This window comes from Erpetoichthys calabaricus, chromosome 1, assembly GCF_900747795.2.
Source record: "Erpetoichthys calabaricus chromosome 1, fErpCal1.3, whole genome shotgun sequence".
NCBI classification, from domain to species: Eukaryota; Metazoa; Chordata; class Cladistia; order Polypteriformes; family Polypteridae; genus Erpetoichthys; species Erpetoichthys calabaricus.
The window spans coordinates 208,107,139-208,124,322 of record NC_041394.2 but is presented as its reverse complement, the minus strand read 5'-3'; the positions used below and the strand labels follow the sequence as shown (position 1 = coordinate 208,124,322).

General features: G+C 35.9%; 1 protein-coding gene across 1 annotated transcript in view; it reads left to right on the top strand.

The window, feature by feature from the left end:
- LOC114658995 (dedicator of cytokinesis protein 4) overlaps nt 1-17,184 on the top strand; it is a 432,716-nt gene that overhangs the window by 296,174 nt on the left and 119,358 nt on the right. The window contains 2 exon segments of the mRNA XM_051928746.1: nt 2,578-2,659; nt 3,150-3,320. Of these exon segments, the coding sequence (XP_051784706.1) occupies nt 2,578-2,659; nt 3,150-3,320 (253 nt within the window).

Below are 17,184 nucleotides of genomic sequence, written 5' to 3'. Positions count from 1 at the left end.
CTAGTATTAAGTAATACCTAAACCTCAAATGGAGTAGTCTAGTCCAAAAAAAAAAAACAGCCCCATATAAAAATAGGAATAGCTGTGGAAGAATAATAATTTATTATATTGTTGTCTTGCTTCTGCCTTACACTCATGTTGTCAGAATGGTCTGAGCTGGTCTAAGATGTTTAGACAGTGAATCAGTACTTTTTAAATTAGTTGTATACAGCTGATGTTATAAACATTTTATGTAGAAGTATTGTTTATTAATTCCTTTAATTTGGAAACAAAACATTACAATGGAACACTACTAAAGCAACCAAAAGAAAATATAATAGCATGTCTTGAAAGCAATCCATGAAACTCAGCATTCATTACCCATACAGGAGATATATATAACTAGAGTGCCTTCTCTAAAATGGTTCTTTGTATGTGATAAAAAAAGGTTAAACAGAGGCCTGGCCTGTCTTCTTTAACATTACATTAATGAGTTCTTGTCAAGTTCAGGAAAAATTCTTAACATATCTTCATTAGCAATATTTGATTTTTTCCAATTTGAGATAATATAGAACATTGCTTTCCCACTGAGTAAGAGATGGTGGATTGGGATTCTTCTAAAGTGAGCAAAATGCAGCAAGTCTTCATGGTATTCAAACTGATTTTCCATAGCACACTTTTATCCCGTTTGGTATTACCCTGAATTACCTCCATTGTGGTGTCAGCAGTGATTCCTAGTCTAAGGCTGTGAGAGATGTATAAAAATTATAAGTGTTGAACATTCACAACACATGTGATCTAGCGATGTCGGCACTTGAAGCTATCACTCACAGGTTGGATTTTGCCCTCAATACATTTATGTAATTTCAGATGTGTGATGAATGAACAGTTTTTAGTTGAATTAGAGCATGCTTGCCGCATATTGAACTTGAGTGTATTTTATAAATGGCAGAATGCTATTTTTTGTATGAAATTTTAATTCAGAAATTTTACTCTTATCATTCCTTAAAATCATTTATGAGCACATAATGCTGTCTGATACCACACTAGACATTCTCAACTGAGGGATAGCTATTGGTAAAAGAAATGAGAGAAATTAGGAAGGGTGATTTTAATGACATTACTAACTTGAATATAAAAGAAAAAGTGTGTTGCTGGCAGATTCGATTTGGAACTTAATAGTTCAAAAGATGCAGATACATTATTAATAGAGAGATCTCTAAATGAGCATCTTCAATAGACTGAATACTGCATAGGGTATAAAAGGGAGAAATGAGTGATTATCATGTATCAGTGCAATGGATAACAGCTTCTCTGTTTCAGCACATACCCTACTTTGATTCCATATTTTTAATAAGTTGTTAACTACTTGATTGCTGGTAAATTGACCAAGTGTTGGCAGTAGCACAGAACAAAGAGCAGAAATACATTTTAGAAAATAATTTATTTTCTATTGCAAACCAAGCAAGTTTAGATTTATGGATTTCTGCCAGTTTTGAATATTTTGTTTTACAAATATCAGCAGCTCGGAAATAGAACTAAAAGTTAGTTGTTGATATGATGGACAATAAAAACATGAATAGTAATAAAATTAAACTAATGTGTAGTTTATCTGAAAGAGTATTACACACTACTGATCAAAACCTTACCTTTTTTAAATACATCCATCCATCCATCCATTTTCCAACCCGCTGAATCCAAACACAGGGTCACGGGGGTCTGCTGGAGCCAATCCCAGCCAACACAGGGCACAAGGCAGGAAACAATCCCGGGCAGGGTGCCAACCCACCGCAGGACACACACAAACACACCCACACACCAAGCACACACTAGGGCCAATTTAGAATCGCCAATCCACCTAACCTGCATGTCTTTGGACTGTGAAAGGAAACCGGAGTGTCCGGAGGAAACCCACGCAGACACGGGGAGAACATGCAAACTCCACGCAGGGAGGACCCAGGAATCGAACCCAGGTCCCCAGGTCTCCCAACTGCGAGGCAGCAGCGCTACCCACTGCGCCACCGTGCCGCCCTTTTTAAATACAGTACTTCATAATTTGTTTGTTTTGCAGGTTACTGTGAATTAAGCATGAAATGTTTGAAAATAAATGAGCTAGTAATAACTAATACAATTATATTAACCAAATATCACTGTAGTAATTCTAGAAAATAATCATTAGCATAGCTTAAATACTGGAATGCATGTTTCAGTTTTATTGTATGTCCTGTATATAGGTACTGTATCTTGGAGCATCATGCTGTGCGATATCTTGATTTTTGCTACTATTTCTAGGCTGTAGGTGTTGGGCTGCTTTTTCCACAAAAATATTCTGAGTGTCAGGAAATAAATATTCAAGGGTTCTGTAGTTTAGGCTCCCAAATTGTGCCCACCGATCAAAAATGTGATATATGCACATTGGTGTCTCATTCAAGTGTAAAGTCAGCAAACAAACTCCTTCGGATATTCAGCGCTCCTGTTTAAAAAATACTTAAATGCCTAGATTTAATAGTGCAACAGTTGTCAAGATGTTCAAAAATTTGCATTGTTTTGTAAATCTGTTATATTTTAATTATGTACGCATTGTTCATTATTTTGTAGGGATCTTATAAAGGTCTTAAAATGGTATGTGGATCGAATAATTGAAGCTGAACATCATGACCACATTCAGCAGGTGCTCAAGGTATGCAGAGTAAGCCTTCTGTTGTGCCAAAAGCAAGGGGCCAGTGATAACTATGGGTTTTACACCTGACCATAATATATTCATTTATTAATGTGTGTTTTCTCCAAGATCTTGCTGAGCTTGAAATAGTAGGTATAAGGCAGGGACCAGTCATTGGTTTCATAAAAATCAATTCTAATCCACTCCCAGAACAAACATAAACTTCACTTGACATTGTGCTTAAATATATATAATGTATTGCTTTTAATGCATATCTTTAATGGAAGCAAAAACTACGGCTAGGTTATGATTCAGTATTCAATACCTATAACATTTAATTCAGTTCTCATTTCTCATATAAAAAAATATGGTTACAATGTAATAAAAAATAGGAGAGTTACCGCAGTAAACGTAGATTTATTGCATGAAGATAGGGTTTTTTTGTGCTTCTAGTTACATTTCCTAACACAAACATATCCTTTTGTATTTATATGTAATTTTTTTTTTTCAGGCTGCTGAGTATATTTTTAAGTATATTGTACAATCTCGTCGGTTATTCTCCCTCGCTACTGGTGGACAGAATGAAGAGGAGTTTCGCTGCTGCATCCACGAACTTTTCATGTCAATTAGATTCTTTCTATCCCAAGAAAGCAAAGGGTCAAGTCCAGTTACACAGACACAAGTAAGCTATTCATTTTTTTAATTTCACAATAAATAGGTTTTCTGTATTATACTTTCTTAGGTTGGTTGTTGACCACCTGATGTCAGTTTGGTTCTTGCACAATGTTTCTTATGATCCATCATAGCAAATTATGCTGGCCGTTAAACAGCTGTAAAATAAAGTATATCTCCTGTCAATCATTCGTATTGTTCTGCTTCAGTAGTATTTTTCAGTTTTTACTTCGTACTTCACCCTAGCTATATTCTCCATTTCATCTTCTTACTGTATCATTTTAATATTACTCATCAAAAATGGGTTTTTTACAGTATGTACTGTTACACTTTCCATAAATATGTACTGGCAATTTCTTTTAAGGTAATAATTCTCAAGAATTACCTTTCTACTTCACCTATGTATGTTAAACATCTATACCACTCTGAGTCTCATATGTTCTGTTCTGAGTAGCAAACAGCAGGTCAATTTTAACTAATTCAAATGTCACACTAAAATGGACCTCATTATAATCAAAAAATGTTAGAACAAACACAAGAAAGCACTCTGAATCACTAAGAGCAGCTCTGATTTGATCAGCTTTGGTGTTTTGTTTATTGATAATTTGATTTTGAAAAAGAACTAGACCAAAGTGCAGTGCTTGCTATGTTGCCTAAGGGCTACATGGGCCAGTGATCAATTGCCAGACTAGTCAATGTCTGTATGGATTTCACATCGTCTCACGGTGTGTTTTCTCCGTCTCCTTCATTTCATTCCACATACATGAGATGTGCATATTATATTAATTGTGAATTCTAAATTGTCCTGATATTAAGGAGTGTCCCTGAATGTACCCTGCTAAGGATAACTAGGGTTATCCTTTTTTTTTTTTTGCCCCTGTTTGTGTCACAGTTGGCGTTTACCATTCAAACCAGTAATTGACAAGAAAAATCAAAATATGACAAATGAGTGCATTTGGTTAGATCTATTTCAAGCTGGAAATGTAAATATTTGTGCCATTTCCAGCTAGGCATGAGTGCCTTCATTTTTCTGTTAGCAAGTTGGTTACTCAGTTGCTTGGCAGCGATTCTCACAATGAGCCCTTCTCACTGACTTGTCACACAGACTTTATCTTATATCTTTTCTCTCTCTGTCTTTACTATGCTTTTGACACTTTTGCCTATTAACAACAATGTACTTCTCTGTATATCCACTGACTTTTCAGACCAAATCCTGGTTTATTTTAGGTTATTTTTTGTCTATATTAAAAATCATATTACCCAGCTCCTAAGTCATCTTTTGTTATCTACCCTACCAACACCTAAACCCTGATGCAATGTTATGCAACATCTAAGTCTGGGTATAAAATTGTGACTAGTGATTTTTCAAATTCAGGAATTGCAGAAAATATATTGACTTATAAATACAAGAAAATAACATTAGATTTAAGCTTGATCTTTTTTTATAGATGCAATATAGTGAATTTTAATTGTACCTTTTGTAAATGTGACAGACAGACTAAAATTTGTTGCATAAACTGATTACTTGTAATTTAATACAATTTAATTTTATGGATTATTTTGTTTAGGTAACCTAACATCTTCTCCTTGCCTTCAAAAACTTAATTGTTAAATATGTTTTGCATTGTACAGTAGATGGAAGAACAAAATAATATACACTTGCTTTTGTTTTTTATTAGCATTTTAACAGTATTTTATTTTTATGCCTTTTATGTTTGTTCAAAGATATCAGAGTTTTAATTTTAAATGAGAAATCCATCCCTTGCATTATTTGTAATCCTTTTAAAAGTTATTTCCTACTGCGATAAAATGAGAAACTGCTTGTTTCCTCATTCCCTGACTTCTAAGATTTCCTGAAACCTCAAAGACAAGGCACACCCAGACAGACATTTCCTATTGTGATTTTGCTTACACGGAAAGCCCTGGCAAAGTTTCTGTGTAACAAAGGGCAGTTCTTGGTATTCATAATTTTACTAATTCCCAAAGAATACAGAACTCAGGAACATGCAGCAGAATTCCCCTCATTGCTTTTATTGTGTTAGTTTATGTGTGTGTGTGTGTGAGAGTGCCCTAAAATGGACTTAACACCCTTTCCGAGTTAGTTCTTATGCCATGCCTAATCTAGAGAGGATAGGCTTTGTATATGTGTAAAATGCAATGTTGACAGACTGACTCACTCATTGATTTGTTTACTCACTCATCAGCAAACACAGTATTTGCCGTTTAACTGAAAATTTGGCAGGATTGTACACTCAGGGCAGTAGGTATCCACTAAGAAAGTACATTTTGATATATCAATATTTAGGGGTAAACCACACAACAGAAAAGCTAAATATCCCAAAATGCAAAAAATGCCTTGACTGATTGTAGAACAAAGAAATTATTAGCTGACAAGTGTTTTTTGTCGATATTTGTCAATAATAATGCTCTACCAAGTACGCTAAACTAGCACAATGTGTTGCTTTTTCTCTCAGCACAGAGACATAGCTGGGACAAACACAGTGCCACTAATCTATTTGGGGCTTTCTAGTCTATGCAAATAACAGCCTCCAAAAGAAGGGACAGATTACAATGAAATCACTGCAATATATTTAAAGGGCCATAACAACCACAAAAATTAAAATGTTTAATTCATTGCATAGGCCTCGTAAATCTGCAGCCTGTAAACGTTATTGCTGTTTGTAATATATTACATTAAAATATGATTCAGTGTTAGAACTTTATTGTCTGGGTGTGGCTTTCAGGATAAAGCCATATTAACAATAGAAGCTTAAATGTACAGCTGACGAAAAACACAAAAACAAATGCATGAGTGAACTGTGTAAACAAATGAAAATCATAAACATCTAATAATAATAATATTATTCTACTCCCTCTCCTGCACCCCATGTACCCCACATAAACACACTATATCTGACAATACATTTGGAAACAAACACATGAGTAAACAAAGTAAAAACCCACTGTTTGCTACGTACTTTGACTTTGTATTGTTTTCAATTTTGTAAATTTATTTGGGGTTTACTTCAGCTCTAGTGGTAGCGCTGCTGTTTTGCAGTAAGGAGATTGTGGCTTTGCTTCCTGGGTCCTCCCTGTGTGGAAAGCACTTTGAGTAGTGAGAAAAGTGTTATATAAATATAAAGAATTACTTTTATTATTATTATTCTAATTGGTTGCAACTTTTACTTTCCCAGTTTCTCCAAAGTAAGCTGTTGTTCTTATTCAATAGGCCTGTTTCAATGAGTATATTTTTTTTTATCTGAACCCTGCAAAACTTTGAAACAGAACAAGATTAGAGATCAAAGTATTACATTGAAATCTAATTGAAGTTACCATTTTCACATGATATCTTACAGGAGAAATCATATTTATACCGAAAATTCCCATCATTCCTTCTAATTACTTGTTTCAGATCAAAAAAATACAAATGCAGTGACCATCAACAAAACCTGATGTCAGTTACTAGGAAAAGCAAGATTTCATCTTTGGCAAGAATGTTTTCCTCATATGCAGTTGTACTGTTTGTAGAATATACAAATGTAAGGATCACTAGTGAACTAATAATATTAGACCTTGGTAAAAAAAAAAAAAACTACAAATATTGTATACAGAGAAGTACTCAGTTAGTTAAATAGTACTTCTGATACATTCAAATAAGGCCCACAGCCTTAGGAAATTTGCCAGGCAACTTCGGGTAACTTCAGCTAGTAGTTGATAAAATCACATAATTTGATTATGACTCTCCCTTGATCTCCTTTCATTGACCCCCTAACCCATACAATCTTCATCACCAGACAATTTGAGCTGTAACAGGTGCCAATTTATCACTTGTAAATATGTCACTAACAATACCCCTGTATCTGGTCCTTCTAGTAAATTCAATATTCAATATTAAACAAGCAATATTGCCCATCTAAAAATCGTATTTACAGCATTTCTTGTAGAACATGTTGAGCCATATAAATAGATGAAACAGAAACAGCTAGCAGAATATTTAATGGAGCAGATTTGAGCAGTTGAGATCAAAGACCTTACAAAGCCTATTGTAAATCACTCTGCATCCTAGGTCATAGCATCACTGATCTTTATGGTAACATAAAGGAGAGGAGTGGAGAAACAAAGCCAAGGTAAATGAAAGGGGAAAAGGTGAGAGGGTGAGAAGAATCTGCTATTAAATAAGATGAAGGGAGAGATTAAAAAGTTAGTTGGTCATGTGTGATCCCAGACTGAGAATGAGCTTAACGTCTTCTGTTTTTCTTTGAAAAGAGTCTTTAAAGCCTTGTGAAATATTACAAATAGAGAGGTCAGTGATGCTATGACCAAGGATGTAAAGTGATTGACAATAGGCTTTGTAACTGCTCAAACCTGTTCCCTTTAAATCTGCAAACATTATAGAGGACAACTCGCCATTTCTCAGTACGTGAATGGAAAATTATCTAGAAAATGCTTGGGTTGCTGCTGGAACAGATGTCACTGACTCAATATTGCAAGGTCTACTCCTGTTGTGACTGAGAGCCCTATTCAAAATATGAATAGGGTGTCCTCTTTCAATGAAGAAACTCCTGATTCTGAGTGCTTCATTACAGAAGTCACCCTCATCACTGCAAGGTAACTGTGTGAGTTCATTGGCTTGTAATAGGCATAGTCTTCAAGTCCAGAAAAAACGATAGAAAGACTGATATCTAAAAATGGTAAAGTTATTGTGGAAATGTCAACTGTAAACTTAAGAAATGGATGGAGACTAGCAAAATCATTAATGAACTACAGGAGGCAGTACCAACACAATCATTGATATATATTTTTTACTGGTCCAGTACAAAGCTTAGACAGGAAGAAAAGAAATGCTCTTCCACCCAGTCGATGAAGATGTTAGCATAGCTAGGTCCCATTCTAATGCTCATTCCAACTTCAGTGACCTAGTGGAAAAATTTGTTAACAAAAGAGATAGCATTGTGGGTAGGAACCAATTCTGTCAATCTGATAAAGGTGTTCATAGGAGAATCCAGGATTGGACATTTAATGAGCAATGACACCTTCATCAGGAGAAATGTCCATGTCCATGGACATCACATCTCTGTACACAGTCATTCCTTGCAATGAAGGTCCCATTGCCTTAAGACAGGCATTCAACAGACATTGAGGATCTAGAATTAAAAATATGAATATATAACAGGACAGTGCTATGATTTTTATTGTTTTAAATTTTATTGTGATTTAATTACAATTTTGTGAAATGAAAGTAGCAAAGAACACTTCCCCCTAATAGAAGAGGAGTGTTTATATTGCTCTTCCTTTGAACTGAAGAAGGAGGGCTGGTGTGAGAGATCTACATTTGTTAGCAAGTCAGTCACCCTTCAGATTCATTTTTTTTATCTGTGCATTTACATTTTAATTTTGTGTCATTTATACTGTAAGTTGGAAGTGGCAAGTTCATTGTTGGCTTGGCTGCTTTTGTTTTCAGAGGTAACATAGCCTGCCACTAGATGCACTTACAGTGGTAACTGCTAACAGGTTAATGCTAGCACATGAGTACCGACCAGTCTACAACAATGGTATCATGAATTAATATAATGAACTAATAGCACAAACCCTTACTTCTTTTACATTTCCTTCTTCTCATCCAGAGTTGGTTCCCATCTCATGCTTGAGACTGCAAGAATACCCTTTAACTCATTGCTAAAGGAATTGATTGATAAATTGATTGATTCATAACTACTTAGGAATCATAGTAACATAATGATCTATAAAACAAAGTAGAATTTAAAGTACCAGGTGTACAGAAGCACTGTAATTTTCAAGTGTAATGAAACATGTTAACTTTTTTTGCTGAAAACCATTCAGATCCAGATCATCTTCAACTAAAAGTGAGATATGTCTTGATGATTCACTTTAACAAATGAAAAAAATGCTACTTTGCTGCATTTTAAATCAAAAATGAAAGAGAAACTGCAGTAGCCTTAAATGTATGTGATTTATGATCTGTTTAATATGGCCTTTAACAATAATTCCATAATTAAGACTGGAAGATATTAAAACATGACAGTAAACTAGATAAATGTTCACTTTTTACTATGTTATACTCACTTTCTTGGGTATACGGGATGAATGTCTTTCTGGAGGAGTTAGGTAAGGGCATATTTCCTTAATTGTTTTCTCAAAGTTTTCAGCTCACACTTTTATGCCAATAAAGTTCTTCTAGACTTAATTTCCTTATTCAACAAAGATCGATTAACTGATTTTGTGGTTAAATATCTATGTGATATATATATATTGGCATTTGAAATTCATATTGTTTGATAAATATTGTTTCAATTTGATTCAAGAAAGTACTCTACATATGGGTAAAATGCAGTTCAGTTTTTTATTTTGATTAGTGTACAGTAATCCCTCCTCGATCACGGGGGTTGTGTTCCAGAACCCCCCGCGAAAGGTGAAAATCCGCGAAGTAGAAACCATATGTTTATATGGTTATTTTTATATTGTCATGCTTGGGTCACAGATTTGCACAGAAACACAGGAGGTTGTAGAGAGACAGGAACTTTATTCTAACACTGCAAACAAACATTTGTCTCTTTTTCAAAAGTTTAAACTGTGCTCCATGACAAGACAGAGATGACAGTTCCGTCTCACAATTAAAAGAATGCAAACATATCTTCCTCTTCAAAGGAGTGCGCGTCAGGAGCAGAGAATGTCAGAGAGAGAGAGAAAAGCAAACAAATCAATAGGGCTGTTTGGCTTTTAAGTATGCGAAGCACCGCCGTATAAAGCAGTTGCAATGAAGGCAGCAGGTCACACCCCCTCCGTCAGGAGCAGAGAATGTCAGAGAGAGAGAGAGAGAGAGAGACAGATAAAAACAAACAATCAAAAATCAATTCGTGCCCTTCGAGCTTTTAAGTATGCGAAGCACCGTGCAGCATGTCACTTCACGAAGCAGCTGCACAGAAGGGAGCAACGTGAAGGTAATCTCAGCATTTTTAGACGAGCGTCCGTATTATCTAGGTGTGCGAACAGCCCCCCTGCTCACACCCCCTCCGTCAGGAGCAGAGAATGTCAGAGCAAGAGAGAGAGAGAGAAAAGTAAGTTGGGTAGCTTCTCAGCCATCTGCCAATAGCGTCCCTTGTATGAAATCAACTGGGCAAACCAACTGAGGAAGCATGTACCAGAAATTAAAAGACCCATTGTCTTCAGAAATCCGCGAACCAGCAAAAAATCTGCGATATATATTTAAATATGCTTACATATAAAATCCGCGATAGAGTGAAGCCGTGAAAGGCGAAGCGCGATATAGCGAGGGATTACTGTATGTGCACCGAGCACTGAAATGTTCAGATTAATTCTTACGCTAGTGTTCACAGGAAGTAAAACTGATTTAAGCAGTCTTATTTTAAACTGTGAAATCTTGCATTATTCTTCCATTATTTGTAACCTATATTGAAGAGAACGGTTTGGGTTATAAATATCCAGTGGCATATCATTTGCAGATGAGTAACCCATTTGTGAGTGCTACTCTTCTGAATTATTGTGAAAATGATTGTGGTTAATTAGTAATATTGGAAAGGAGGGGTAGATGAGCACTTCATTAAGATTTTGTTGTTTTAGTATTCTTATTTTAAATATAAAAACTGTTAATATGTTTTGTTTGTGACACCTGCTTTTTATCTTTTGTATAAATTTACTTCATTTGTGCATTTTTATGATGCATTTGCATTTAATGTGTGAAGCACCTATTGTGACATCCGTAGCTGTCTGTCTGTACACAGGAAACAACTTGTCCTTCTGTGAACCAATTTTGCAGAAATGTTGTACACTTACTTTTCAAGGAAATTTATTGAGATAGTTCCATTTTTATTGTGATATCTTGAATAGATCACACTGTACACATCTTTAAAATTTCAAAATCTCCCATTGGAAAGCATTGGAAAATTTTATTAACTCATCAATGTTAATTACAGGGCGGCACGGTGGCGCAGTGGGTAGCGCTGCTGCCTCGCAGTTGGGAGACCTGGGGACCCGGGTTCACTTCCCGGGTCCTCCCTGCGTGGAGTTTGCATGTTCTCCCCGTGTCTGCGTGGGTTTCCTCCGGGCGCTCCGGTTTCCTCCCACAGTCCAAAGACATGCAGGTTAGGTGGATTGGCGTTTCTAAATTGGCCCTAGTGTGTGCTTGGTGTGTGGGTGTGTTTGTGTGTGTCCTGCGGTGGGTTGGCACCCTGCCCGGGATTGGTTCCTGCCTTGTGCCCTGTGTTGGCTGGGATTGGCTCCAGCAGACCCCCGTGACCCTGTGTTCGGATTCAGCGGGTTGGAAAATGGATGGATGGATGTTAATTACAGAAAAATTCTGTATGACTGTAAGAATTACTGTTTCAATTTTGCCTTGGCAGTGGTCACAGCAACTTGTATATTTTCCTATTTTTCTCCTCTGATAGTTGCTATTGACAGCAAACAGATCCCCAATATAGGGTAATGAAACAGCAGCAGACTGCATGCTAGGGTAGGCAAGGTCACATGCTGTTTTCTCACAGAAAACTCTGTATTAGCAAGTTGTTTTTTGCTTTATGAGGTTTTCCTAGTGACTTGAGCAAAGGAGAACCAGTGCATCACTATCTTATTCCTCCCGAAGCTTTAAGTTGTAACTGGTAATTTAAATGATTTTCCTAACTGTAAAAATACAAAATGCAAGCAAGGAAAACAAAAGGTTATTTAGATATGAATGAAGTACCATCTGTTGTGTAAGCAAATAATCATTTACTTGGTATTTACCATTCACTACACCAAACTCACAGCTGCAGTATCTACAAATTATAATGATTCACTATTTCACTATCACCATAGTTTATTAGTTTATAGGGTGACCAGGCATCTCACTGACAAGGAGAGTCCAGGTTTCAGGCTATGTGTCTCGATAAATAACTGAAGAATATCAAAATGTCCCAGTTTTAACTGGCTACCCATCTAATAAAACATTATGTATAACTCCACAGTCAAAACACCAAAGGGGAAAGTTTGATGTATGTTAAATTTAAACAGCATCATGAGGAGGACCAAGAAGCAGACAAAAATAGACAGTACTGCCATTAGTTTTTTCCACATCAAGCACTGTGTGGAATACTCTGTGTTCATTTGTGAAAGTGTTTTTCCTGTGCCCTTCTCCATCTTTGATGATGGTGAGATAAAGCAGGCATTAAACAAATGAGAATGGGCTTCATGCATGTGCATACGTGCTAACAGTGTTGTGGTTTGGAACTTTGAAAATCTATACCCTATTATTTACCACCATATTGTTTATCTTTTTTTTTTAGGATATGTTAATTGCCATTTGGAAATTGCCACTGTGTGTGAATATGGGGTGTTTGTGTGTGTGTACATTTAATATTTTATATCATCCTTCTGAATGCAATAATTCTCTGCATAACTCTGTTTTCAACATTTCTGTAAAATATTACAAGCCAAGTGTGTAAAATACTACAGGTGAACTATTTTAAAACTTCCTTTAACAGCTTAATTGGTGATTTTACATAGATCTTTTTCTGAACTTTATATTTCTTAGGTACCCAATTAAAGCTGTTTCAATGTTGAAAACAGTGACAGGTTTGATATAAGGTCTGGCTTGTGTCACTTACTTCCACTAGATTGCTGAATACATGGGAACAAATTTAGGTTAGCAAATAACACTACCATTCCTAACTTTATTAGCAGCCTGATGTGATGTCTCCTCTCTAAACTGTAATCTGCATAACATCATGAAAGCTCTCATTAGTTATGAAGCAGAGTACTTTCGACCTTTACAATGGATTATTTGCACTCCCTTTCCTTCAATGTCAAGTGGCAGGATAAAGACAATGAGACCAGACTATCACATCTCTTTTTGACATGTTAATACTGTTTTTAGCCTGGGTCCTCCCTGCAAGGAGTTTGCATGTTCTCCCTTTATCTGTGTGGGTTACCCCTGGATGCTCTGGTATCCTTCCACAGTCCAAAGGCATATTGGTTCAGTTTATTGGTGACACTTTATTGGCCCTAGTGGGTGTGTTGTGTGTGTGAGTTTAATCCCCTGCGAATAAACTGGTGCCCTGCCCAGGGGATTGTTCCCTATGCTTGCTGGGATAGGCTCCAGTTCTGCTCAGGATCATTTTGTCTTAGAAATGGCATGGTGTACTCTTTAGCCCCTAATATGTGGCCTCATGTGCACATTATAAAGTAACTCATCATATTACTTCTTTTCTTTTTTCATCACATTTTGTCCAGCTTTGTCCAGGGGGCGGAGTGGTGGCACTGAGGCTAAGGATCTGTGCTGGTATCCAGAAGGTTGCCGGTTCAAATCCCCGTCACTGCCAAAAGAGATCCAACTCTGCTGGGTCCTTGAGCAAGACCCTTAACCTGTAATTGCTCCAGGGGCGCTGTACAATGGCTGACCCTGCGCTCTGACCCCAAGGGGTATGTGAAAACTAACAAATTCCTAATACAAGAAATTGTATAAGGCGAAGTAAAGAACAAGCTTTAAACAGAAACACATCAAATAAACTCTTCATTTATCTGCACATCCAGTGATTTTTCTGGAGTTGAACTAGGCTTCTCCACAACCCAATGGCAGTGACAACCATTGTTCACAACTCTTCTCATTAATCCAGGAAAAATTTCTAATACCTAGCCCAAGAAGGTACCATAATTTGTGACAAATTCAACATAGAGACTGGTTGCAAAGAAAATGACAGTGTTAAAAAACAAATACATGAGGTAAACAAGGAAGGCTCGAGTATAATCTGCTAATCCAGATAAAGAACAAAAGGATATAGATCAAATTAACAGTAGTTCTAGAGAAATAAACCTCTGTGGGTCCATAACTGTTAATAACACACAAAGTCAACATTCAGATATATAACTTTATAACTTCAATTTTTATTTAAATTCCTAAAATTGAATAATAGAGGCATTTTGAGTTGGTCCATTTTTTCCTTCAAAATGATCATAGATTGTATAAATGTGTATGACCTTTTCTGTTGTTATGTGGTTTATCCAGATATGTACTTGTGCTTTTCGTAGGATGCTAAGCCACCTTTCTTGGTAGACAAAGGCTCCTTATGACTTCAAACATGCCTCTTGTTAACACGGAGCAGGAGAGGCTGCAGTATTTGTCTATTCACCTACTGTATATAAAGAGTACAAATAATGTTGCTTCAGGAAGCACTGAAAGCATCAGGGAAGTAGTAGAAAGCAAATTAATATGCTGCAGAGATTGTGCATACCAGTGCTGGAACACAAATAATAGGAAACTATTGCTGAAATGCCTGTTTCAAAGAAAACCAGAGTCCTGTTTAGTTCTCTATCATGGATAACACTAAATATTTCATGTTTGAAGGTAGTATAAGGTCTCCCCATGAATTAAGGTGTGCTTTTTATTTAGACTTATGATATATTCTTTACTAAATCACCTAAATGGATGTAGTGCTGACATGCTTAGAAAGCACAGGAGAGAAGAAAAAACAGGTGGAGCTTCATAGTGTTTAAGTTTAGGTTGGACTTTTTAGGTTGGAATAATTTTTGACCCTCCTTAGGATGATAACATATCTCCTGTTATATACTTAAATAGTGCCCAAATTCATAAAGTCACCTGTATAATAAAACAAGTACACCGGTGATACTAGCTAGGTGAGTATCATTCCTCTAACAGGACCATCTGTGAAACCGGTACCCTTTTATAGTAATGTATGTTTCTGCATTTTTTAATTACTTTAAATCACTACAGCTATTAACTGTATGAAAATGCAGAAAATACAATTGATATATTTCAAGCCAAAAAAAAAAACAAATACTATAACCTCACAAAATGCAGAAGAAACTGAAAATAGAATATGTGGCTTAGTCTGTGCTCCTTCTTATTTCTGTCTCTAAAATGCTTTAATCTATTTTTTCATGTTTGTTTTGCTGCTGTCAGCTATTTATAAGAAACGTTTGAATCACAACTTTTTGTGCATATATGTTTTTTTCATTTTCATATATAATCTTATTTAAGTTGCAGCTGATGGCAGTAGCAGTTGTTACCAATAGCAGACACCTCACAAACCCACATTAACCTTTAATTTTTATTTTGTTTAACTGTGTTCTTTTCACAGATGCCAACTAAAATAGGAAGAGCATCTTAATTGCAGTTTTTTAAAAAGTTATTTAGCACACTTTTCTTAATATTTTGTATGTTTTTTTTCCAATGACTTTTATCAAATATTTATCCAAAACTCAACAGCTGATAAAGAAAGCCCAAATCAGAAACTATTATGTGTTCTTAAGAATTATTTATTTCATGAAAAAAGCCTTTAAAATTACATACCCTCTTGTTAAAGAGTAATGGCCCTTATTTTTAGTAACAGGTTCCACCACCTTTAGCTACAATAGCAGCAATAATTGTTCATCATTCATTTACATTGCTTTAGAACAATTATTGAAATTCAATAACCTGCAAAGGTCTAAATGCTACTTTCATGTACAGCTTTGGACTGACATCTGAAACATAAGATTTCTTGCTGTTGTAGTAATTACTTGCTTTTTTAGGATCACTGTCTTTCTGCATTAATATGGCAAGCTAAAGTCAAGACATACTTTATTAAATGCTAATAATTATACACAAGAACAAATATTATGAGCCCACATTGTCACTCTGGCACCATGATTAGTCAGTAGAACTACCTTACCTTATAAACTGAACAAGGGAGCCAATGTTAGGGCTTGAACCAGTGGCCTTATGGTATCCTAGCCATCTCCTTTTTGCATGTTGATTAGCACAGATAGTTAAAATTTAACTGTACTCTGTACATGTTATAATAATGACTCTATAAACATGTACATAAATATCTGCCTTATTTGTAGTCTGCTGAGAATACTATAGTCTAAAATAAGGAGAAAGTCAACAACTAGAATGGTTTGGAGCTCCAGCCAGGAGATGTCTGTTTATTGGGTTTTAACGTAGAAGAAATGCTAAAGAAAAAAAAAGGGTAAGTGCTATTTTGGATGCACTAGTGGCACGAGAAAAGAATTTGAACATCTTCAGCTTTACTAGTGAAATGACGACTGGTGGTAGATGAACTTGCCTTAATTTTGGTGGGGAGGAAGAGGCGGAGCTGGAGGTGGGACGAAAATGATGCTAGGCTTGTTCCAGTTGGTGTTCCTCCAATCTAGAGTGGGAAAAAGAGACTGTGAGAACAAATGTTCCAAACCTTTAGTACACACCCAGGCATATTTGTAAAAAAATTCAGAGTAAAAGACTTGCCATTCATGTGCGACACCATATACTTTTGTTATGATGTCATGTCATCCTTGCTGTGTTACTGTACCCCACATTAAATGATTAACTATAGCTTCTTAAGTCCCTCTACACCATTCTTTAAGCTATTAAGTTTACACTTAACTCGAGTTTAACAAATTTAGCAAACCAACCCTTCAGTCTAACTTTACACCTTTACAACCTGTACAGTAATCAATAGAAAAAGCAGTCTTTTTCATATCGTTTTGGTACTTGTAAGGCCCTAATTATTTACGTATTTTTATGATACCTTCCTGTAGTTTACCTGTCATCACACACATATGTATGTTTTCATTGGAGCTGCTTCTCTGAGAATGTCTTTGAATAATATTTAAGATGCAGCATTTATATTTGATTACTCAAACATGGCTATGATTAACACATTTACTCTACTTTGGTCTTGTGAAAATAATTGCCTTTTAAACCTTTAGTGTTTTATGATTTGTCACAAGTGTGTCTACTGGTGGAGTACCTAAAACCCGAAAATTACTACTTTTCCTCCATTTGCCTAGTTCAGAGTGGTTACTTTTGTTTAATATAAAGTATTAAGACATAAAACACATGAGTTTTTACTTCCTTCTGGCAT